This window comes from Spermophilus citellus (assembly GCF_964194105.1).
Source record: "Spermophilus citellus genome assembly, chromosome: 11".
NCBI lineage: Eukaryota > Metazoa > Chordata > Mammalia > Rodentia > Sciuridae > Spermophilus > Spermophilus citellus.
The window spans coordinates 103,380,068-103,404,494 of NC_138192.1; the positions used below are offsets into that span (position 1 = coordinate 103,380,068).

Here is a 24,427-nt window from a genome sequence, read left to right on the forward strand (position 1 = left end):
GAACTCAGTGCTCAATCATCTGCTGTAAAGCTTTGCTGAACACCCCAGCTGAGCCCTATCCAATCAAAAGCACTGCCGGCCATATTAACTAAGCTTCCAGCACAATCCTTCTAGAAAATTCCACTCTGTGCATGCATTCAGTCTGCTTTAGGAAGATTTTCTTATCCTGCAAGACTCAGCCCTTTTCTCTATTCCTACCTGAGTTCTATGGAAATATAAAGCTTTCTCTCCCAGTGTTCATTTAGTTCCCTTCAAACAACTTACAATGAGCATCCTCTGTGTATCAGATACTATGCAGGCCCTGAGGACACAGAGATGAATCATCTGCACCCTTGACCTTCCAGGAGCCTATAATCTAAGACGGGGATAAACAATGTAGCAGACAATATCCGCATAATGTTGTGGCAGAGGCAGACTCGGGTTGCTACCAGAGACCCATTTATTTCTCTGTGATTGCACGTGGAATCTTCCGCTTAGTTAAGAACCTCTTTACAACACTAAAGATAGCTGATAACCTGTTTCTGTCAGGCTTCAATCTGAGAAAATACAATCAATTCTGAGTAACTCTGAGTTTGTATAAAAACTGAACCATGTTTGATTTTTTAAAATCTATTTAAATCTATCCTTTTTCAAAAAGAAATGGTACTTGATTAATAAATTAGAATAGATATTTTACATTGTCAGGGTTAGGTCATTGCAGTAAGAAAGAAAATGACAATAATGTCTCTGAATGCTAGGGATATATTCAAATATACTTATACTCCATATTAGCATGAAAATGTATGTATGTTATGTCCAAAAAATACAAAGAATGAGAAATAAACTTCCACTCTACCGCCATCACAGTGAGAGCATGGTGTCCTCTGGTGCAAGGTGGAAGGATCTGCCTCAAAGCAGGCACAAGAGCCAGCCATGCCTGAGGTCAGAGCAGCCCTCCCACAGAGGTGGGACATCCCTCCAAGTAGAGGAGGACTGCCACTGAATCTGTGGTCACATTGAGGTGGAACAACATGAATTTCAAAGATTGAAAGTAGCAGGAAAATAATGCTTGGCTTAAGATGCTGCCCAAAGATGGAGCAGGGTACCTTAGGAGATAAATTCCAGTCCCCAGAGTCCTTTAAATGTTTTGTTAACCACTTGGCAGGAACAGTGCAGAGGGATCACAGCTCGGTTTCAAGATTCAATGATTCCACGACATTCGAATAATATTTCCAGGAAAAAATATTCAGGACAGCGAGTCTTAAATTTTCAAAAGAAAGAAGCTTGGGATTAAAGTGGAATCTGATCAATATTAAGGTGTCAGGCTAGTAGTTGGGAAGCCCTGGGTCTTCTCTGACTCTGAGTGACCTTGAAATGCTCTGGGATTCCCATTTCCTCTTTGTAAAATGGAGATGGTAATACTGGGAACTCCACACCTGCCTCTTAATGGTGAAGTGAGAATTACATGAAATAATAGCTTTCAAAGAATTTTCACATCTATAAAGGACGCACCTTGTGAGAGAGAAAGGAACCAACATTCACTGATCCCTGCTGAGGGCCAAGTCCTTCATATATTAAGCCTTATTTAATCTCCCCACCCCCACTCCCCAATTCCTGGTAAGTATGCAGAACTCTCCTATGCAGATGAGGAAACTGAGGCTCAGATATGATCAGTGGCATGGCTGCCTGCAGCAGGAGCTGGGTTTCAAGGCCATAAAGTCCACAGTACCCCATATTGAGAGAGTTCTGCCTATTTTGTTCCCATGACCAGCTTAATTGTACATCCCTGTTCTGGCCTCAGAACCTGAGAAAGGAGCTGAGATTTGAAAAAACATCTTAAACTTATTATAATCACACAAGGCACCTTGTGATTTTCTTTAGTCAGTTGTATTTTGTTTTATACTAGGGATTGAACCCAGGGACATTCTACATGGAGCTATATCCCAGTCCTTTTTATTTTATCTTATTTTATTTTGAGATAGGATATTGCTAAGTTGCCCAGGCTGGCCTCAAATTTGCAATCCTCTTGCCTCAGCCTCCTGAGTAGTAGGAATTACAGGTGAGCACCACTGCACCTGGAGATTTTTTTTCTTCCAGTGCTGGGGATGGAAGTAGAGCTTCACATGTACTAGTCAAGTGTTTAATCACTGAGCTACACCCCCGCATCAGTTTTCTTTACTAAGGAGAAGTATGAAGTACACAAGAAAAACTGGACTACCCTGAAATTGAAATTTTCAAATAAGATACTCATTTTCTTCCATCATTAAGAAAGTATTGAAAATAGTAATTGACATTTGTGTATCACATGGCATATTACACAAAATTTCCAAATGTATTTTCCTAGTTAATCCTTTCAGGAACTCTGTACAATATTCATTACTACTGTCATTTCACAGATAGAGAAACTGCGGTTCAATGAGAAGTCATATAGGTCACGGGAGGCAGAGAGGAGTGCCCCTTCTTTCTCCTGCATCCTATGTTCCCCATCCTCCCAACAGTGCCCTAGGAAAACCTGCCATGAGTCTAGGAGTACTATGCTCAGATGGGGTGCTAGGCACAAGGGCCAGGGACAGAACCGTTAGAAGAAACTGAGGCTCAAGGTTAAGAAACTCTCTCATGGTCTATAAGACATGAGGGGCAGGAGTTAGGACTTCAGGGCAAGCAGACTGATTCCAGGATCTGCACCCCAGTGTCTGGGAAGAGCCTCTCATGTGCTGGTTACAGCATTACCCTTTGTGTTTATAGAGAGTTTGTTAATCTCCTCCCTCCCTGCCCCAGACCTATAATTTCTTCCATACTGCTGCATTTTCCCAAAGCAGCTCAGTTCTTATCACTGATTTGCTTGAAAGTCTTTACTGTGTAAAGACTGGTCTTCCAGTTAAATTCCCAGTATCAAGATATATTCCTGTTACAAGATAACAGGGAACATGAAACAAATGCAATTTTTCTAAAACTCCAAACTGCACCATGCAAGATCTGGCTTTGGCCTGTGTCTAATTTACACTGTCCACACACTGCAACAATATCAGACTACCCCTAGCCAGCACAGGCGACTCCCTCTGCCTGGGATCGCCCTATCTTGGCTTCACTACAAGACTTAGCACTATGTCCACTGGTAAACAAAACTTCTTAACCTAATTTAGTTTCACCTCCCATGAGGTCTTGTGGAAACCTGTTATAATCTGTCACAGCATTTACCACACTGCATTGCAACTGTGAGATTTCTCATCATTTCCCCACAAGTCAGTAAGCTTCTTACAAATAGATCTTTCATCTCTGTGCCTCCATTACTAGCACAGTACCTGAAACACAGCAGACATTCAGTAAATGTTCATAAGCTGAATGAATAAAGGGAGAACTAATGATTTTGCCAGAATAACAGAGCTGAGATATGAATTTGCAATCTTTCAGTTTATTTTACTTATTCATCAAGTACTACAGGATAAGCATCAATAACCTGAAAATCTGAAACAAAATGCTCCAAAATCTGAAACATTTGAGCACCAACAAGATGCCACAACTGACCTTATATGACAGGTAGCACTAAAAATATTGTGTAAAATTATCTTCAGGCTATGTGTATAAGGTATATCTGAAACAAATGAATTTCATTTTTAGGCTTGAGTCCCATCTCAAAGATATCTCCTTATACATATGCAAATATTTCAAAATCTGGAAAAAAAATTCAAAAGGCATGTGCCACCACAATAGCCCCAGTTTTAGCTTATTTTTAATTTAAATTTTAAATATATCCTGGGCATGGTGGCACATGCTTATAATCCCAGGAACTGGGGAGGCAGACACAGGAGGATTACAAATTTGAGGCTAGCCTGGGCAACTTAGTGAGGCCCTGTCTCAAAATAAAAACTAGGGATGTAGCTCAGTAATAGAGGACCCTGGGTTTAATCTCCAGTGCTGCAAAAAATAAAATAAAATGTACTGACAAAGTTTTAAGTTTTTTAAGTATAATATGGTGTTTCCCAGCTGCCCACTTCCCTTCCCGTAGACTATCTCTATTGCCAGTTTCCTATGTGCCCTGAGATGTAGAAAGCATGTATAAGGAAATACATATAAATAGGAGATAGAAATTTTGTGCAAATTACTAAAAAGAACCAATTTTAAAAAGACATTTTGTGAAAATTTAGTATATTATACACATTTTTCAGAATCGTTATTTTTCATTTAGTATTTCTTGGAGCTCTGTATTAATTCAAAAAGAGATACCGTGTTCTTTTTTTTTTTTTTTTTTTTTTTTTAGAGAGAATGTGAGAGAGAGAAAGAGAAAATTTTTTTTAATATTTATTTATTTATTTTTTAGTTTTCGGCGGGCATAACATCTTTGTTTGTATGTGGTGCTGAGGATTGAACCCAGGCTGCATGCATGCCAGGCGAGCACGCTACCGCTTGAGCCACAACCCCAGCCCTACCTTGTTCTTCTTAATGGTTGTATGGTCTTTCATTGTACAAATTACTATAAATTATTTAAAGTCTCAAGTTGATGGGACATTTATTTCCAATCTTTCCCAATGAATGAATGACCTTAGGTGTTATTTCACATGTGTGTTCACATATCTTTAAAAAAGATAGCTCTTTGGACACTTTTCTAAGCAACATACAATTAAATGGACAGAATTTCATATTAAGATTTTTTTTTTTTCCTAACAAGGATTTGCTTGAAGAGCTTTCCAAATCCCTGACTCTGCCTCCAACTCTCCATCTGTGAAATGAGAACATTCTTTGCCCTGAAGGCTCATAGCTACATGTTGTTAAGACTGAAGGTTTTGCCAAGTGTAGTGTCAGGAGGTTGAGACAGGAGGATCACAAGTTTGAGACCAGACTCAGCAACTTAGTGAGGCCCTTAGCAACTTACTGAAACCCTTACTCAAAAAAAAAAAAAAAAAAAAAAAAACGGTGGGGTGGGAGGGCAGGTTGGGAAGGCAAGGGATGAAGCTCAGTGGTAAGATGCTCCTGGTTCAATCCCCAGTACCACAAAAAAAAAAAAAAAAAAAAAAAAGACTGAAAGTTTTATCCTTGGCTTTGAAATTCTTCCAAAAGAGGAAGCTTGTTTCTCACTTTGACTTTCAATCCAATTTCCTGTTAGATTAAAAGGCTTTACACAGGGATCCCTTAAAAAATGTATCTCTTGGGGCTGGGGATGTGGCTCAAGCAGTGGCGCGCTCGCCTGGCATGTGTGCGGCCCGGGTTCGATCCTCAGCACCACATACCAACAAAGATGTTGTGTCCGCCGAGAACTAAAAAAATAAATATTAAAAATTCTCTCTCTCTCTCTCTCTCTCTCTCTCCTCTCTCACTCTCTCTTTAAAAAAAAAAATGTATCTCTTTTCTGGTCTTCTAATTAGGTCATTTACTGCAACTAAGGCAGGGTTTTGTTGTTGTTTTTTGTTTTGTTTTGTTTTTTCCCTGTTATACTTTTTTATACCTTTCCATTTATTCAGGGATTTTTTTTTCATTGTACCAGTACAAATCTGCCTATCTCCAAACTGAGAAGCCCAAACAAAAGAAAATTATTTACCTGCTTTACCTTTTTTATGTCAATATATCTTATCAACTAACAAGTAAGAAACAGATGATAAAAAGCCAGTAAGTGATGCAACTCAAGAAGGAATTGTAGAATGTGCTGAATGAGCCATTGTCTCTTCCCAAAGCAGGCTGGTATTTGATAAAGTAGGAAATTGATTGTCACTAACCGGTGAGAATAAGACAGCAGATTGTTAAGGCCCTGCACATTAGATTCCAGCTCTATTGCCTAAATGAAGCTGTGGCTGGAGCTGGAACCCAGGCGACAAAGGCCAATTACAGGCCTCATTAGACACATCAGGCTTTACTTGAGTCACCAACTCCACCTGCCATGTTTCTTCCACTATTAAAGAGCTGCCTTTAAACCTCTGGAGAAGATCAGTAATTCTTGATTCTGGCTGCATGTTGGAACCACGTGTGCAACATGTGGTTCTTCTCCATGTGCGACACATCAAGCAGAAACCTTAAAAATGCCCCAACTCAGCCAGTTGGTGACACACACCTGTAATCCCAGCTACTCAAGAGGCTGAGACAGGAGAATTGCAAGTTCCAGGCCAGTCTGAGCAACTTAGCAAGACCCTGTCTCAAAATAATAAATAAATAAATAAAAAGGGCTAGGGATGTAGCTCAGTGGTGGAACACCCCTGGGTTTAATCTCCAATACTGGAAAGAGGGAGAAAAAAAAAACCCAGCTGTAGAGATTCTGATTTTATTGTCTGGAATTATACTTTTTAAAAACTCTTCAAATAATTCTAATGTACAGCCAGGGTTGAGAACCACTGTTTTAGATATTTTGGGGTGTTGAGATTGCAAATAGCTGGTGTAACTCAGAGAAAGAATAAAGAGGGGAGCCTGCTTGTGTAGCTCTGTGGCAGAACACTTGTCCAACATGGACAAGGTTCTGAGTTCAATCCCAGCACCACAAAAAAAGGAGGAGGGGAGGAAAAGGGGAGAGAATGCACTAAGAAATTGAAACATGATGATCCTGGGGACTCCACACAAGGCCATGCTGACCCTTTGGTTCCCCTGCTATTAATCCTCAATGCCTTCCATTTGTTCTCAAAATAATGGACAAAATCCTCAGCCTGCCTTCAAGGCCTTGGGCTTCTGACCCTTTCCACCATTCCCACTTCTCTCAGTCTCTGCTCTGGCCAGTCTAGTCCTCTGCCAATTGCTGGAGATGCCCTGCTTCTTTTTCCAGCCCTTGCCCTATGACATTCATCTCTCCTTCTCCTACATGTGCCACACATCAAGCAGTGCACAGATGAATGGAACCAGACCCCTTCAAGATAAGTACAGCCGGGTGCAGTGGCATGGCCATGCCTATCATCTCGGCAATTTAGGAGGCTGAAGCAGGAGAATCACCCGTTTGAGACTAGCTTCAGCAATTTAGTGAGACCTTATCTCAAAATTTTAAAAATGAGAAGAAAAAAAAAAGCTGAAGATGTGCAGCTCAGTAGTAGTAGAACACCTTTATTCAATTCCCAGTACCAGAAAGGAAAAAAAAATGTAAAGAAAAAGCACAACTGATCATGAGTACTTGGTGCCACTGCTAAGTCTGCCTGGTTCTTTTAAATCTAATCACACTAGTAGCCGCCTTCCTGGACACTTAAGCTGAAAGAAGTTGAAAAAGAAGGAGAAAAGGGCTTGGAGTGTGGCTCAGTTGTACAGCACTTGCCTCACAGGTTCTAGGCAGGGGTTTCAACCCTAGCACCTGCAGAAAAAGAAGAAGAAACAACTAAGAAAACTGAATTCCCTTTTACCAAAGGGCATGGACCAGAGGAATATTTGCATTCATCTTGTCTTCTGTATTCTTTGTAGGAAAGTGGAGATGAACTGGACTCTCATGAAGAACCAGGAGGATCCCTCAGAGAAAATGATGAAGACAGCCAAGGTAGGGACAGCTAGTCGGGTTGTAGAACCTTATCACTATGATCATCACGTGAACTTTGTGCTGTTCAAAGATGTTAATGACCCTTCCATTTCCTTTCCAGTTATGAGTCTAAAGTCATAACACAGACCAAAAACTGCTGAATGTCCAGACTCTGGGTTCTTAGTGCAACACAAGCAAATGATAATGTGTTTTATGTCCTTGTTCTGTTGTGCTATGGTTTGGATGTGAGATGTCCCCCAAAAGCGCACGTGTGAATTAATCTCCTGTTGGGATTAATTGAGTGGTAACTGAAGGCAGATGGGGTGTGGCTGGAGGAGGGGGGCATGGCTTTGGGGTATATATTTGTATCTGGTGAATGGAGTCTCTCCCTTTGCTTTCTGATCATCATGTGAGCTGTTTCCCTCTGCTACATTCTTCCTCATGATGTTCAGCCTCACTTTGAGCCCCAAGGAATGGAGTTTGCTGTCTATGGATTGAGATCTCTGAAACCGTGAGCCCCTAAATAAACTTTTCTCCCTTTACATTTGTTCTGGTTGGGTCTTTAAGTCACAGCAGTGAAATAGCTAACTAAAACATTAATTTTTTTTTTCTGTGAGAAACAGCAGATTGTTGCAAGAGAGTGAAAACTTTGGGGACATTATTAAAAAGTCCCCCCAAGCACCTCCACCTCTCTGTTCCACCTGCCTTCATGGAGGGTTTGGCAAAGGGGTTGGGGTTTCTTGCCTAGAAGAACAATATTCCAACAGAACAGGGACCATTTTCTTTAGAGACCCATCCCCTATCACCCACAGCCCTGGGTGACAAGAGCTGCTTGATGGTAGCTTACTCCAGAAATGACCCTGCATTTGATGATGATGGGGGCCAGAGGGAGGAGAGGGAGTTCTATGAAACATTGGGCCCAGAACCACTGGGCTTTTCAGCATAGTTAAAGCCTCGTGCCCTGAACTGACTTGAAGCCCTACCCTGAGAGCACCCAGGGCATGTTTTATGACACTTCCATTGGTTAGGCCCAGGTAGCAGAGCCATTTTTTGTCCTCACTGCTTCTTGCAGAAGTGGAAACATTAAAGACTATTGATTGTCAGGCAGTCTGTGCAGGGCCACAGAGAAGCCGTGTGCACGTTGCTGCTGCACGAAGGTGTCCAGCAGAGGGAGCTCGTGGGGCTGGAATCCAGCCTGTGCTCACCGCCTGAAACATTCACTGCAGCTCCTGGCCTGCAGTGAATTCCTAATTCACTAATTTCCTAAATTCCTGATTTCCTAATTCAAATAAAGGTGATGCATAGCAGCTGCAGGTCAGGGCTGCTGAGCTGAGAGCGTGCACTCTGGAGCTGTCCTTAACCCCTCAGTGCCTCAGAGTCCTCATCTGTCAGCAAAAATTGGAATAGAACTCATCGCATTTGGCTGCATGAGGAACAAATGAAAAAGTTCACATAAAGTAGCCATTTAGTGGTTACTCATCTCAACTTATATATTTTACCCTCCCATGATCACTGTTCACCAATCTGTGCAATGACACCATGGTTCTTCCTATCTCCTGTGGATCCTATGAGGTAAAAGAAAGAGACCTTAAGAGAACACTAGAGAGAAATGTACTAAGTCACAGGTTTTGAATTTCACCCAAAACATTTTGCACTTTTTTTTTTTAATATTTTTTTTGTTGTCAATGGACAGAGAATCCAACCCAGTGCTTCACACATGCTAGGTAAGCACTCTGCCACTGAGTCACAACCCCAGCCCAACTTTTCGCATTTTGGGTGGTGGTACTGGGGATTGAAGCCAGAGCCTCACATCTGCTAGGCCTAAACTTGATCTTTTTCTGTCTACATCTTTTACCATTTCTTTCTGTTAATGTCCTATTCAAAAATAATTTTATACTAATTTTTAAAAGGTCTCACTGTTTCTGTATGTCAAGCAATAATATATTATAGCAGCCTGAACCCTGGGTTTGGTCAAGCTTTTAAGCAAGGTCTCTGCTAACATGAGGCTCCTGTCACCTCCATTTTCAAAGCAGAGTGACACTAGCCAGGGAAAAGCACTCTTCAGATCTTCTATATCGTAAATCACATATGCAGAATGTGAATACTGACAAGCTTCCAAGGTCTTGGCCAAGTGCAGCGGAGGTTTTAGGCGGTACAGAATGTGGCCAAAACTAAGCAAATGACCAAGTCAGTCAGAACAGATTTCCTGTCTCATGACAGCAGAGCAGGCTCCGGCTGGGTTCCATAAAGGTTATTCAGTCTCTAATGCAATGAAATATCACTGCAGAAAGTTAAAGAAGGCATTTTCCTGTCCTGAATGATGAATGCTATGTTTAAAGAGAATTTCAAGTCTTTGAAGAAAAAAAAGGAGGGTGTGTTAAGGAACTTTTTTCAACTATTTTAGGATCGGTTTCTTCCCCCATAAGTCTTAAGGCTAATTGTCAGGATTTTTTTCCCCTACTCCAAATTAAGTAGTCATCTTCATGGTTAATTATAAGCAGGAAGTCAGTGCCACCTCCAGTGAGAATAGCATGAGGCTTGGACTTGGTGAGAGTACTATACTTGCAAGTTTTCACAAAACAAAGTAAATCAACATCCAAATCAGAGAAGGTTGAAGAAATCACTCAAAGTTTAAGTACAAAACTTTCCTTTCCACTACTCCACCCCACCCACAGAGTTCAAGAAAAGAATGAATTTTCAATTCTTTTTTCCTGGGTCACTGGTTCTCAAACTTCACACATCAGCGTCACCTGGAGGCTTGTTAAACAAGGCAAGTCTTTCCAGCTCTGCATAGCTCCTTAAAATGCAGCAGAACTGCTCCAAGATTGTTTTTTGTTTGTTTGTTTGTTTTGTTTTTTATTTTTTCCAGCTGGTCATAGTGGCACATGCCTGTAATCCCAGCAGCTTAGGAGTCTGAGGCAGGAGGATCATGAGCTTCAGCAACTTATCGAAGCCTTAAAAGTAATGTAGGGAGACCCTGCTTTAAAATATCAAATAAAAAGGGCTGGGGGTGCTGTGGTTGTGGCTCAGTGGTGGAGCGCTCGCCTAGCATGTGCAAGGTACTGGTTTGATCCTCAGCACCACATAAAAATGAATAAATAAAATAAAGGTATAAAAAATGTTGTATCTGGGGGCTGGGGTTGTGGCTTAGAGGTAGAGCACTTACCTAGCATGCGTGAGGCACTGGGTTCGATCCTCAGCACCACATAAAAATGTAAAAAAAAAAAAAAATGTTGTATCTGTTTTAAAAAAAAATTTAAAGGGCTAGGGATTAAGCACCCCTTGGTTCAATCCTCAATACCAAAAACAAAAAAAACAAAAAAAAGAGAGAGAGAGAGAGATTATTTGTTTATTTGTTTTTTGATGCTGAGGATCAAGCCAGCTCTCTGCTGCAGAGCTGAATCCCCAGTCCTCACCTCAAGTTTCTAAGAGGACTGAGAGATTTAGGACACACTGCTTGAATTGCAGGGAGCCTTCAAGGAGCAGCCTGGAACAACAAATGGGAGGAACGAAAAGCATTTCTTTGGGGTACACTGGGAAACCAGCAAGCCGCTTCTATTATCTTATTCTAGCAGAAAAAGCAGCTCAGAGTCTTGTTGCCTTGGTCAAGAGATGGATGTGCCATAGTTGCTTGCAGCATTCTAATCGAGGCCAAGGAGAGACTAAACAAGAGGGAGGGTTTAGTTCACTCTCATGGAAAAGTCAGAGCTGGTAGAAAGAGACAGAGTCCACTCCTTGAGGTTGTGCACTGACCCTGGTTCCTTCTGTTTCTCTCTGCATTTCTTTTTGCCACGACCCTTGTATGCATGTCCATGGCTGGCTCAAAGTCTCCCTCGTTATGCAGGATAGGAGAGAAAGTGTCGGTGTGGGGCTTGTTCTGCTGTTTAAGCGCACCCTTCAGGAATTGCTCCTCACCCACATTTGCTCAATCCTTCGGGCCTTCCTAGCCACAAAGAGGCCTGGGAATTAGAAGGTCTTGCTAGATGTGTGTGCTATACCAAAACTTGAGGGGGATCTGCTACCCACAGGCAGAAGGGGGATGGATGCTGGGGGCCAAGGAGTGTCTCAGCCACAAGTGGGCAGATGTCTCTATCCTTATGGATGCTGCCAATTTCCCACCTCTTGGGCCCAAAGAGGCATTTTTCAGTCTCATGCCCACTCTTTAAGCTCAACATGCATTCCCTTGTAGCCACAAACACTGCAGGCTGTCGCTGTCAGCCCTGTGGCTTGCCTGGAAAAGGGAACTAGGGTATCTCTGTTTCCTCCATTGGTCTTTGTGGTGTCAAAAGGGAGAAGGAAAACTATTCAATGTGTCTGTGAATTTGCCCAATAACTTTTAAAAGAACAAAGCCTTCCGTGAGGTTTCCGGTGACCCTAATGGAAACTGCCTAGGGAGCCCAGCTCTCTTCTTTGAAAATAAGCCCTTTATTAGGAAGCAGCTGACACGGATGGCTCCTCATCACACTTTCTATCACCTGATGGTGCTTTCACTTCCCTGGGAGTCCCTGAGTCTAATTCAAGTTCACACATGTATATTGGGGAGCCACAGTGTACCACTTTTTAGCCCCATATCTACATATCAAAGAGAAGGACATTATTCCTGCCTAGAAAATATTCCAAAGGTGAATGAATCAATAAATGAACATGTCAAGTATGGAGGAGATTCATGAATGGTGATTCCAAGTTCCCTACCCTCAAGAGCTGACAATGAGGATTTCAGCTCTGGGCATTATAGACTCCCTGTGAAGAAACAGTGCGTGCAGGCATTAGGAAGGTCACAGACCTCCAATTGGTGGGACTTATAGAACACACAGTAACCGGTGAGGACCTGCATCTCCACCAGAGACAAAAAAGAAAACAAAAAGCAGCTGTCAAGAGTAGCAAGAGTCACCACCAGTGGGGAAGGGGACACTGGCTCCTTTGGCTTCTAGGTGAACAAAGCTGCAGCACCCTCATTAACATGATGAGACTGCCCTAATTAGTGGCTAGGATTCTAAATACTTACATCACAGCTCAACTGGGAGGTCTGGACCAGTGGGTTTTGTGAGAACCAGCTGTCTAGATCCTTTCTAGCTAAAACTTAGGGTCTCACCCAGACCTACCTGCATTTGAACAAGATTCTCATGTGATTCACATGCCGGTCGACCTTTGAGAAAACCATAATATAGACTCATTGAGGACACTGGATTTCAAATTCATAAGACGGGGGCTCATTTTCCAGCTCTGTCCTTGGAGAGTTCCACAGTCTAGGGCAGGGTACATCACTTCTCTGGGCTTTGGTTTCCTTCTCCATACAACCAAGGAGGTCGGGCTGGATAATCTCTAGGGATGTGTCCCACTCTCACGCTCTGTGCATCTATGGCTCACACAGGTTTGACAGTGACAAGCAGCAGAGCCAGAGCTGGGACCACACTTCCTTACAAGCTCCTTCCACTCCATCTTGCTCCCAGGGAGCCAGCCTGCCATCCTCACTGTGTCCCACGTAAAGCTCTGCTACACCCAGCCCTGTTTTGGATAGGTGATGACAGAGACAGCCCGGGAAGTGACAGGCACTCCCATGCCACGTGAACCCCAGCTTGGGGACAGCAGCCAGTGAGAGCCCAACAGGTCATGAATGAGAAGGCAGCTTTGCCGTGGCCTTCTGCACCGTGCAAGGCCTCAATAATCCCTCGGCCTCACGAGGCTTCCACTTCCTCCTCTGAAAGTACCAGCATTGACTGGCCAATCTCTCTTTCTCATTTTCTGAGGTTCAATGACCTTGGAATTGTTTCTAGTAAGGAAAAAAGCAGAATCCTCAGGGCTGGGATTATAGCTCAGCGGCAGAGTGCTTGCCTGGCAAGTGTGAGACACTGGGTTTGATCCTCACCAGCACCACATAAAAATAAATAAAATAAAGGTATTGTCCACCTACAACTAAAAAAAAAAAAATAAAAATAAAAAACAGAATACTCATAGAGCTCCATGATTCAGCCACCAGGTTCAAGCCTTCCTTAGTCTTTAGCCACTAACTGCATGGATGAAAGATTCTTTTGTTCACTCAACAAACATTTACTGAATCACATCTTCACATCTAAGTTCCACATCTTCACGGTAGTACCTGCTGCAGCTCCTGCTTTGGTTGGAGGAAAAAGAAGACATGTGTGTAGATGGTTCTAACACGGCAGTGCCTGACAGAACACAGAAATGGTGGCTGTAGATCAGAGCAGGAAGGACAAGAAGGCACAGAGGGTGTGTTAATGGGCTTTCCATCACTGTGAGAAAAAAACTTGAGACAAAGGATCAGTAAGGAGGAAAGATTTACTTTGGCTCACAGTTTCAGAGGTTTCAGTCCATGGTTGCTTGGCCCTGCCACTTTGAGTCTGTGGCAAGGCAGAACATCATGGCAGGGAGCAGGTAGCAAAATAAACCTGGTCCCTCATGAGAGCAGGGGCTGGGGTCCCAATATCCCTTTGTTTTAGTCAGCTTTTTCATCACTGTGACCAAAAGACCCAACAAGAACAATTTTAGAGGAGGGAAAGTTTATTTGATGCTCACAGTTTCAGCGGCCTCAGTGCAGAGATGGTCAACTCCATTGCTCTGAGCCCAAAGTGAGGCAGGACATCATGGTGGAAGGGATGAAAGCAGCCCAGAACATGGCTACCAGGAAGCACCCAGAGAGGTGTGCTCAGCAGGGACAAAATGTATACCCCAAAGGCACTCCCCCAATGACCCACCTCCTCCAGTCACACCCTACCTGCCCTCAGTTATCACCTCGTTATTAATCCTTATCAGGAGATGAATGCCCTGATTAGGTTGAGGTTCTCAGAAGCCAGTAGTTTCACCTCTTCACTTTCTTGCCTTGCCTCACACATGGAGGACACCTCACATCCAAACCATAACATCCTCCAGGACTCACCCACAGTGACCTAACTTCCTCCTGTTGGGCGGGCCTCACCTCCTGAAGGTATCACCACCTTCAGGGAGAGCTACAGTCTGATGATCCAGGCTTCCCACATGAGCCTTTGGGGGTGCTTCACATCCAAACCACACAGAGGATCCCCTGGACAAGGGGATGCCTGGCATGAAGGAAGGAGTGACTGAACCCAGAGTGCCTTTGTCCACGTTTAGTAGAGGCAAAAAGGGCAGCGGTCCACACTTGCTGTTTCCTATTAAGTGTCTCAGAATCCCTGGGTAGGCCATTTGTCACTTGAGAAAATCCAAGCTCAGAGAGGTTAAGTAGCACATCCTTGGCCAGAGCTGAACAATGGAGAAGCCCTGGGTCTGACCACCTCCCCAGGCTCTGCTGCAAGATTAGTTCTTCTGGTTGTTAACAGCTCGCAGAGAGTGGGTTTGTGAATCCTGGATGCTCTGAAGTAGAGGAGGGAACGCAGGAAGGTCAAGGTGGGAAATCAAGATCTGAGTAAATCAATTCCCCCCACCCCCAACTCTAAGTGGAGCAATAGAAATGAAAATATTTTTCTGCCAGGGTTTTTTAAGACAGAGGGGAAAAAAGTGGGGTGGGGGGTGGCCAATGAAGAAAGAGAAGGCAGCCACAGCCTGGACACAGCTCCTGTCCCTGATCAGGGTATTAGTGACTTCAATAATACCGCTCCCTAGTTCCCAAAGAGCCTGCTCACCAGGAGGCTCCTGATGAGGTCCTCTCCCTTGGGCGAGGTCATCCCTGTCCTTACAAAAAGAGCTCTTTGGCAGCGAGCTCAAGACCCCAGGCAGGGCTCTCCCAGGAGGGTGCCTCCCAGCTGTGTCACCGTTTCTTCTTCTCATTGTGGTGCTTGTAATATCCCCACAAGCATGGGGACCTCCTATGGATTCCATTCTTAGGTGGAGACTTGCAGACCTGAAAGGTCTGAAAATCTGACAAAGAACCTGGGGGAAAGGTGGGAGGCAGACAAGCCTCGGAGTTCCACTCAAGCAATTTAGTCTTTTTTAACTTGTACAGGCTGTCTTTCTGCTAGTTTTCCACATAGTCACTGGAAGTATGGAAAAAACAGAAGTAATTTTTGGCACCTAATATGAAGCAAGATATGATGCTAGGTGTTTTGTGTTTATTTGTCTCATTTTAGTCTCACCATCACCTTATAAGACTCATGTTTTATCTTTATTTCATAGGTGCAGATAATGAGGCTCAGAGAGGTTAGGTAACTTGCCAAAGGTCACTCAGCCAGTAAGTGGAAGAGCTGAGATATGAACCCCAGTTACTATGACTCCAAGGCCTTACTCTCTTTAGATGTTACAATGTCAACCATGTGTTTTTGACTAGGAAATAGTTACAAAGTCAGAGATGTATGGCAAAAATTATGGCAGCTTTTTTTTTAAGCTAGCATGAATCGTGGAGATTATTTGAAGTCCCTAGAAATTATTTTATATTATGTTTGAAGGAACCTGAGGCCTACAAGTTAAGAGAATTATGCAGCCACAAGTAATTATCAAAACCAAGGTAACTGGAGTCTCCTTCCCGTGTTTGTGGGTATGTGGTTTAGTTCAGTTTAGTTTTACAGGTCTTTCCTCAAGGGCAGTTCTTGTATCAAATATCATGGCCACCCAACCTGTGCAAAGAAGTGGAGGAAATAGGAGGAGCAGAAGCTTGTGCCCAGGAGTCCAGGTGGTGCCACTCACTAGAATCTAGAGCCTAGCAGGCGTCCTGTAAGAAGATCAGCCTCGTCATGTGCTCCTGGGGTCCTCCAGCCCCACACTGCCCCAGAGAGGATTTCAGTCTCAGCATGCTGCCAGCACTCTACCTGAGCCTAGGTTCAGAATACCTGCTGGTTCTCAGCACCTAGATGACATGACCTACACACTCTGCATTGCTTTGGTTTTCCTCTAGAAAAGATTTCAAAGTTCTCATTCACGCTGGGAGAGGAGAGGTGGGTGGTGGCAGATTCCTAAGAATGTTCCTGGCTTACTCCCCATTCAGCCCAGCCTGGGACCCCAAAAAGTCCCCAGAACACAGCTGTTGCCCCTTTATTCTGAAAATTCTCTTCACCTTCAGGAAAGAAAGCTCATTTCTAAAAAGGGACATAAATTTACCAAAACCAGAAGGCAGCTGAAGCCAGAGGCAAGGACAGCCTAAAAAAGAAAATGATAGGCCAATCTTACTTATGATCAAAGATGCAAAACTCCTAAACAAATAGTAGCCAAGCAAATCCATAAGCTTGTACTTAAAAAAAAAAAAAAAATACACCATGACAGAATTGAGTTTACCACAGGAATTCAAAGATGGCCTAAGATTTGAAAATATGATTATATAATTCCCATCAAGAACTTAAAGGGGAGGGCTGGGGTTGTGGCTCAGCAGTAAGCGCTTGCCTAGCACATTCAAGGCCCTGGGTTCAATCCTCAGTACCACATAAAAATAAATTTAAAAAAACTATTGTTTTCAACCAAAAAATAACTATTAAAAAAAAAGTTAAAGGAGAAAGTCTTAGGGTCATTTTGTAGATATGCAAAAAGAAGTAAAATTTATAAAATTCACCTATTTATGATTAAAAATTATCAGCCAGGCCCAATGGGTACTGAGGAGGCTAAGGTGGGAGTATGGCTGTGACCCAGGAATTCTACACAGACTGGGAAACATAGCAAGACACCCCCCCATCTAAAAAAAAAAATCAAACTACGAATAGAAAAGGACTTCCTGATTTTGATAGCATACAAATATCTATGGTACCATCAATCACCACACACTAATGGTAGAGCCTTCAAAGTAGTGTCTGTAGACACAACTGGGACAAGGATCCCTTCTATCATTGTTCCTTCATCATACTTGATGTCCTAGTCTGCACAGTAAGGAAAACAAAAGAAACAGTAAGCTGGAAGGAGGGAAAAGAGGATATGACACTGTCATTATTCCCAGACAATACTATTACTTCTATGAAAGGCTCTACAGATGTGTTAGTCAACTTTCTATTGCTGTGACAAAATACCTGACATAAACCACTTATAAGGAGGAAAGGTTTATTTTGGCTCAGTTTCAGAGGTTTCAGTTTGTGGTCACTTGGTCCCATCTCATTGGGCCTGTAGCAAAGAAAAACATCATGGCAGAGAGCACCACAGAGTAAAATTGCTCACCTCATGGTGGCCAAGAAGCAGAGAGAGAGCACAGAAGGGGCTAGGAATCCCAATATTCCCTTCACAAGCACACCCCCAATGACCTAACTTCCTTCCACAAGGCTCTACCTCTTAAAGATCCACTCCCTCCCAAAAGCACCACAGGATGGTGACTAGGCCCCTAGCACATGGTTTTTTGGGGACATTTACAATCTAAACCATAACAACAGGTGAGCCCTTAAAAGACAAAAGAATCTAATCAAATTACTAAGTATAGAAAACACACAGAAATCACTTGTAGGAAAAACAGTGTTCCAAAACACAAAAAAGCACAATTTAAAATGAAATTTAAAAACACTTGTTATTGTAGAAAAAAACCTGAACATTCACAAAGGCAGCTGGACAGCAAAATGAATCCTGAGTTCTCATCTCTTGGCCAACATTGTTCATTCATAACCCCAACGCCTTCCTCTCTTCCATGTTTTTATGAAACGAATTCCAGGATCATATCACTTTACCCATATATTTAAGCATATATCTCTAAAAGACAAAAAAAGACTCTGGACATAGCCATGATACCATTATTACACCTAAAATCCGAACAATTCCTTATTATAGATGAGTAGTCAGTTTTCAGAGTTTTATAATTATCTTTGAATTTGTTTACCATTGCTCAATATAGTCTTAAGTATCATTTAAATCATAGATTCCATTCATTTCTCTTTTTTCCTCCTTTTACTTTATTAGGAAACTGTATCATGTGTCCTGTTGGGTTTCCCACAGACTAGATTTCATTGATGGTGCAGCTCTTGATATAATTTATGTGTGTTTCTCTTTCAGGACACATGGTATTTCCTCATCTCCATGATGCCAATGGCTATAGGTCCATCAATTCATTAGAGTTTGCAAAATAGTGATAATGAAATGCTATCATTCTTTTTTCATGTATTAGTTAAGAAACTCTACAAAAATAAAATTTTCCTCATCTACTATTTAGTTATCCAGTGGTATAGCTTATGTAGGAAGAAAAAAATAAATGCTCAATGTTATGCTTTTATGTATCAGTTGTCATAATAATGAGTCAGTTCCCCAGGATCCTCCTACAGTGACCTAGTTTTGTTTTATGTTTTTTTTTTTAGTATCATGTACTTGTGGATTTAAACAGATGAAAATATAATTTTTAAATATAAATATATTCTGGCAATAAGTGTATAAAAAGATGTGTGAGACTTTCATGAAGAAATTATATTTCATTAAATTAAGCAAAAGTATACCTAAAAAAAGTATAATGTTCTATATAATACTGTGTACGATGTCCATAGATAGGATGAATCTCCATCATAAAGATAACAATTTCCCTAATCTATAATTTCATGAAATTCCGATTTTTAAAAAATCCCCCACAGAAGCTGAAGTTGTAGCTTAGTGGTAGAGCACTTGCCAAGCACATGTGAGGCACTGGGTTCAATCTTCAGCATCACATGAAAATAAATATATAAAATAAAAGTATTGTGTTCATCTACAACCAAAAATATATTTTTAAAAAATCTCTAACAGAGCAAGATTAGCTGATCCTAAAATTCATATAACAGCCAAAAATAGCTGCTATGATCTGAATGTGTCGTGTCCCCCCCGCCAAACTTCTTATGTTGAAATCTAATCACCAGTGTGATAGTATTTGGAGGTAAATCACGTAAATCACATTTAAGATATTGTATATATTTTTTAAAGAAGTTAAAATTTCGCGGCTAGGGTTGTGGGTCAGAAGTAGAGTGCTCTCCTAGCAAGGGTGAGGCATTGAGTTCAATCCTCAGCATCACATAAAACTAAAATAAAGATACTGTGTCCACCTACAAATAAAAAATTTGTAAGTTATTATTCAAAGTTATGCCTTAATTTGTTCCAATACTTCCTAAATATAAGGTTACTTTACTAAGGGAAAGAAATCACCCTTCTGTTGTTCACATCAATTCTAATCAAAATGTTGAAATTACACCAATATAGAACCTCTGCTTTTGGGCAATGCAAACGCGCCCTCTGCTGGTTCCATTGCGCCCTGCACCCAAGTTTGAAAATTGCGAAGACCTGTGAATGTCTTCCATGAGTGTTTTTTTCTGAGCCAGCAACTCTAAAGAAACCCTCACAGAATTCCTCTTATTGTGAAGATTCTCTAACCAGCTCCTGCTCTCTGTTAATGTTTCATATTATTGGAAGCAAAATAAATTCCCAGGCACAGCCCTAAGTCAGCATTTCCATTTTTCTCAATCTCATTGTACATTAACAATCTTGCCCCCTCTCCAAAATCTGGAAGTTGTGTGAGAGAGTGAATGCCATCATGAATGCTTAGGGATGAATGAAAGGAACCCAAGCTGCAAAGAAGCCCTGGTAATGGGACATGTGTCTCCTTCCTCATAGAGTAACATGTTTTTTAAATTAATTTGCTTTTCAATGTTATAACCACACTGGGGTTTTAGGGAAAAAATTGAAGCATATATACAAACCTCCCCATCTAACATATTATTTCCTTTTCTTGTTTTCTCTTCCAGTCCTTATCCACCCAGACATTATTGAGTTCTAACACACTATTCTATAGTCCATATTTTTACTTGTCCTATATCAGAAACTCTTTCCATATTGTTTATTTTTTCTTTTTAACAACAATTTTAAGTGTCAAAGTAATTCATCATAAATTACAAGGAAAGTCTCCCTTGTTGAGCTGTTTCTAATTTTCATTATTGACAATAACATAATAAATAAGTGGTTCAAAAACTGTTTCTTCTTTTGAATTATTTCCGTAGGATAAATGCGCAGGAGTAAGAGTCCCAATCAAAGACCAGAACATTTTTCTGATTCTTGATACACACTGTTATGTTACTTTACCCGAAGATATTTTAATACTAATTTCAATGTCACTTGCCATGTGACAATACTGGTTCCCACAGTATTTGCTAATTTTCTAAGTGTAACATACGTCATTGTTCCAATTTGCAGACTGTTGACTACTCACACAGATGGACACTTCCCCAATCTAATCCCCTCCTGGGATAATTACCCGTGCCCTTTGCTGATTGAGGATCTTCTGTCTTTTCACAGACCCAGAGCGAAGGAGTGTGACTGACTCCCGCAGTGCTTCCCTGGCTGAACATATCCAGACCCCTGAGGCAGATTCTATGAAAAACATGTAAGTGCTCAAATTTATAACAATGTGGACTTCCCTGCTTTTGTTTCTCTTTGTTTTTAATTAATTTTGTTTCTGGGATTTTGGTTTGGGTTTGATTTGGTTTGGTTTTCTGAGACTCATGAGCATTCTCAACTGATACAACATGCTGACAGCCAGAATGGAAAGAAACAAATTTACATTGTGATGAGTTTCCTACTTAAACCACATACTCTGCTAGTTGGATGAGGAGTGAAGTTTAACAGTATTGGAGGTATCTTCTTCCATTGTCCATATATCTGAGATCTACAGAGATTCTAGAAAGCTTAGTCTATCAATTCACTTGGTTTCTCCTCTCAGCATTCTCTCATCTTTGGGTAACATTAATAATACTAACACTTATTATTGATAATTGCTAACGTGTGTTGAGTGCTTCCTGTGTACTCCCTGGGTGCTTACTAGGAGCTCTCTGACAGCAGCTCAGCCAGTCAGGCCCAGACATTTGACCTGAGTCCCCTTTGGACCCAGCAGCTGGTGTAGCCATCTCTGCCTCTACCTGGAACCATAGCCCCATGTGACCTCCCTGAGATTTTCACTTACCCAGCAGTATAAGGTCAAATCTTTTTGACCTCCAGGAACCAAGGGAGAAGGGCACTTGGGTGATTGAGGCAACTGCAACAGGAATGTTATTTTAAAATTTTTATACCCTTTTTCCACCACATATTTAAATGGTTAGTGCAACAACTCACTATCAAAAAAGATAGAATAATCAGAGAATTTTTGTTAAATCAGGAGAACCAGAAAACACGTAAAAGCCCCACAATGACCATTATAGTCACCATGAGTAAATTTCAGATTTAAAATAAAGATTCCTAAACAGGAGAGAAGGGGAAAGAAAGAAAGAAAGAAAGAGAGAGAGAGAGAGAGAGAGAGAGAGAGAGAGAGAGAGAGAGAGAAAGGAAGGAAGGAAGGAAGAAAGAAAGAGAGAAAGAAAGAAAGAAAAGAGCATGCAATCAGGCTTGTGGTGCTCATTTGCAGCCTACCTGTTCCTCTGGGAAAAGAAAGGTTTTCCTAGCACTAAATCCTAAAGAGACTTCTATGGGTTTTTATAGAGTGACATTGAATGATTTAAAGACTCATATATTTACAGGAAATTCCATTTACCTCATTCAACAAACATTTCTCAAGTTTCCACAGTAAGACCTTTTACAAGCAAAGCACAGTAATCATACTGATTTAGATAAAAAGAGAAAATGCCAGAACCAGGCCTGGCACACAGCAGGCACACAACACTCAATGTTGCAGCAGCTACTGCAATCTATGGCCTGTCCTGCCCACAGGGCACACATCAGTTGTCCTCAGGACACAGTAATTGATAGCAATGACAACAGATAAAACTAACAGCACAGGACCTTTCAGTGGCTGGATTTGATCAAGAATGAAACTCAGAGGGGATAAAGAAATGGATAGTAGTTGCTTGTTCCTAAGATAATCTTTCTTAAAGATTTAAAGGTCATTTTTTTTTTCAGCTAAGCCTTTGATGGAAGAAATTTCAGTTACAACATTTTATGTCATTTAATTAAAGGCATAAATGTGCAAATGCAAAAAGGCAAAGTATTTCTTCCACTAAGTCAGATTATTCTGATCTCTCTTTTTTGGTGGGGGGTTAGGGGGGATTATTAGGGATTGAACTCAGGGGCATTCAACCACTGAGCCACTCCCCAGCCCTATTTTTTTGTATTTTATTTAGAGACAGGGTCTCACTGAGTTGCTTAGCACCTTGCTTTTGCTGTGACTGTCTTTGAACTCATGATCCTCCTGCCTCAGCCTACCGAGCCACTGCGGTTACAGGTGTGCACCACTGCGCCCGGCTCTCATCTCTCTTATCCAGGGATATGCTGAGGAAAAGAAAGCTGACTAAGTATGTCAAACACCCCACACAGTGCCTGCCAGAGAACAGGTGCTCAGTTGATGTCTGTCCACTACTCTCTTCCTTACTGCCAGAATTTTCTTTCATTTGGTCCTGTTGCTTTGCTCATTTAAAAGAGGCAGCAATTATGAGGCACAGCACCTGTACAGAGGACTTCCAGGAAGTAGGCCTGAGTCTCCAGAGAAGACCGGTGCTGTGGATATATCTCTTCTAAGAGAAAGAGAAGGGAAGATTGGACCAAGATTATTCAACCAGGAGGCACCAGCCAGCATCAGCAATGTGAGTGTGAACACCTTGAAGCTTGGTTCAAAAACCCTACCTGGATCCTGCCAAGGCTACCATGTACACTGGTATGAGCTGTTCACTATACAAGGGCACCTGACAAAGGGCGTGGTGGCTGACAGCCAGCTGTCATCACCTCAGTATTAGGGAACATCATCCTGAAGGACAGAACCCATTGCTAATTCCTTCAAAGGTATTGAATGGGCAACCATGTCCCCACACTACCATCCTGTCTTAAGAGGAACCTCCATGTTGAGGCAGCCCATGGAAAAGATGAAGACTGACATGACAGCACCAATCTATTAAAGGTGAAAACTGCTTTCACCTGGATTCAGCTCTGTAGATCATGATTTAGCATCAAAAAAGGAGGCAGGTCATAAAGTGTATTTTCTTCCTCTTTTCTCCTATGAAATTATCCTAGCTGTTTTAAATCAAAGATTCAAACTTCAACTCTCCCCACTGGCTCCAAATTCTCTAAGACTCGCTGTTCTGCTGATTCAGAACCCACACAAACCATTTCAAGCCATTATGTTACGTTGTTCAATGTGATCTTCCCTTGATGGCTTTTTCCTTTCCTACATGTATCATAGTCCCTTTCCTTAATTTCTTACCTTTAGGAGAGGGAGTTGATCAACAAGTCCAAGAGAAAGAAAAGAATCAAGACAGATAAGACCAAAGCACCCAAGAAGAGGAATGAAGGAATTGTCCCTGGAGAAGCAAAGGCTATTTTAGGTAAGAGTGTGCCTGTGAGGAACAATCCAGAAGCCTCCTGATAGGGGTAGGCGGTACCTGGAATCAGCATGAATTCTGTAGGGCAAGCTCACTGTCTTTTGAGTCTCCTTGGCTACCCTGGTTTAAACAGCAGTGCAATCTTACTGCATATCACTATCTTAGTAGACAGGGATAGAGACTGGGGTGGGGTTCCGGAGACCTGAGATTACCAAGGGAAGAAATGGTAATACTAATAATAACAGCACACATTTACTGAATACCTGCTGCATTAGGAGCTCATGAAATCCTCAGAACATCTCTGTGAGTGCTGCTGTGGGTGACTTACATAATATCAAAGAGATAGTAAAGAGGTGGACCTAGGGTTTATCCTTTCCTATTTGACTCCCAATGCACACTGTTACCACTGCTCTTGTACCACTTGACTCCAGGTTGAGTATCCCTAATCTGAAAATCCAAAATCTAAAATGTTCCAAAATCTGGAACTTTTTAAACACTGACAAGATGCCAAAAGTGGAATATTTCCACACCTGACCTCATGTGATGGGTTATGATCATAATGCAGGCACACTAAAATATTGTATAAAATTATCTTCAAGCTGTGTGTATAAGGTGTATATGAAGCATAAATAAATTTTGTGTTTAGACTTGGGTCCCACCTATCTAATTAAGGGATAATATAATGCAACATGATGTAATATGGTATAATATAAATATAACAAATACATTCCAGAATCAGAAAACATTCAAGTCCAAAACACTTCTGATCCATTTCTGATAAGGGATGCTCAACCTGTAAGTCATAATCATATTGGGTGGTGAGAGCATTTGGGAATGGGGAAGGATCAACAAGCTCTGAATGATCATTCCAGAACCATGTTTCTTCTCAGTTCCCTCA

At 41.7% G+C, this 24,427-nt stretch overlaps 1 protein-coding gene across 1 annotated transcript in view; it reads left to right on the forward strand.

The window, feature by feature from the left end:
- The window catches only part of KIAA2012, a 114,532-nt gene that overhangs the window by 82,565 nt on the left and 7,540 nt on the right, over window positions 1–24,427 (forward strand). The window contains exons 14-17 of the mRNA XM_081261578.1: window positions 7,339–7,411; window positions 20,525–20,612; window positions 22,635–22,797; window positions 23,418–23,532. Coding sequence (XP_081117704.1) covers window positions 7,339–7,411; window positions 20,525–20,612; window positions 22,635–22,797; window positions 23,418–23,532 — 439 coding nt within the window. The remainder of the gene's footprint in view (window positions 1–7,338; window positions 7,412–20,524; window positions 20,613–22,634; window positions 22,798–23,417; window positions 23,533–24,427) is intronic.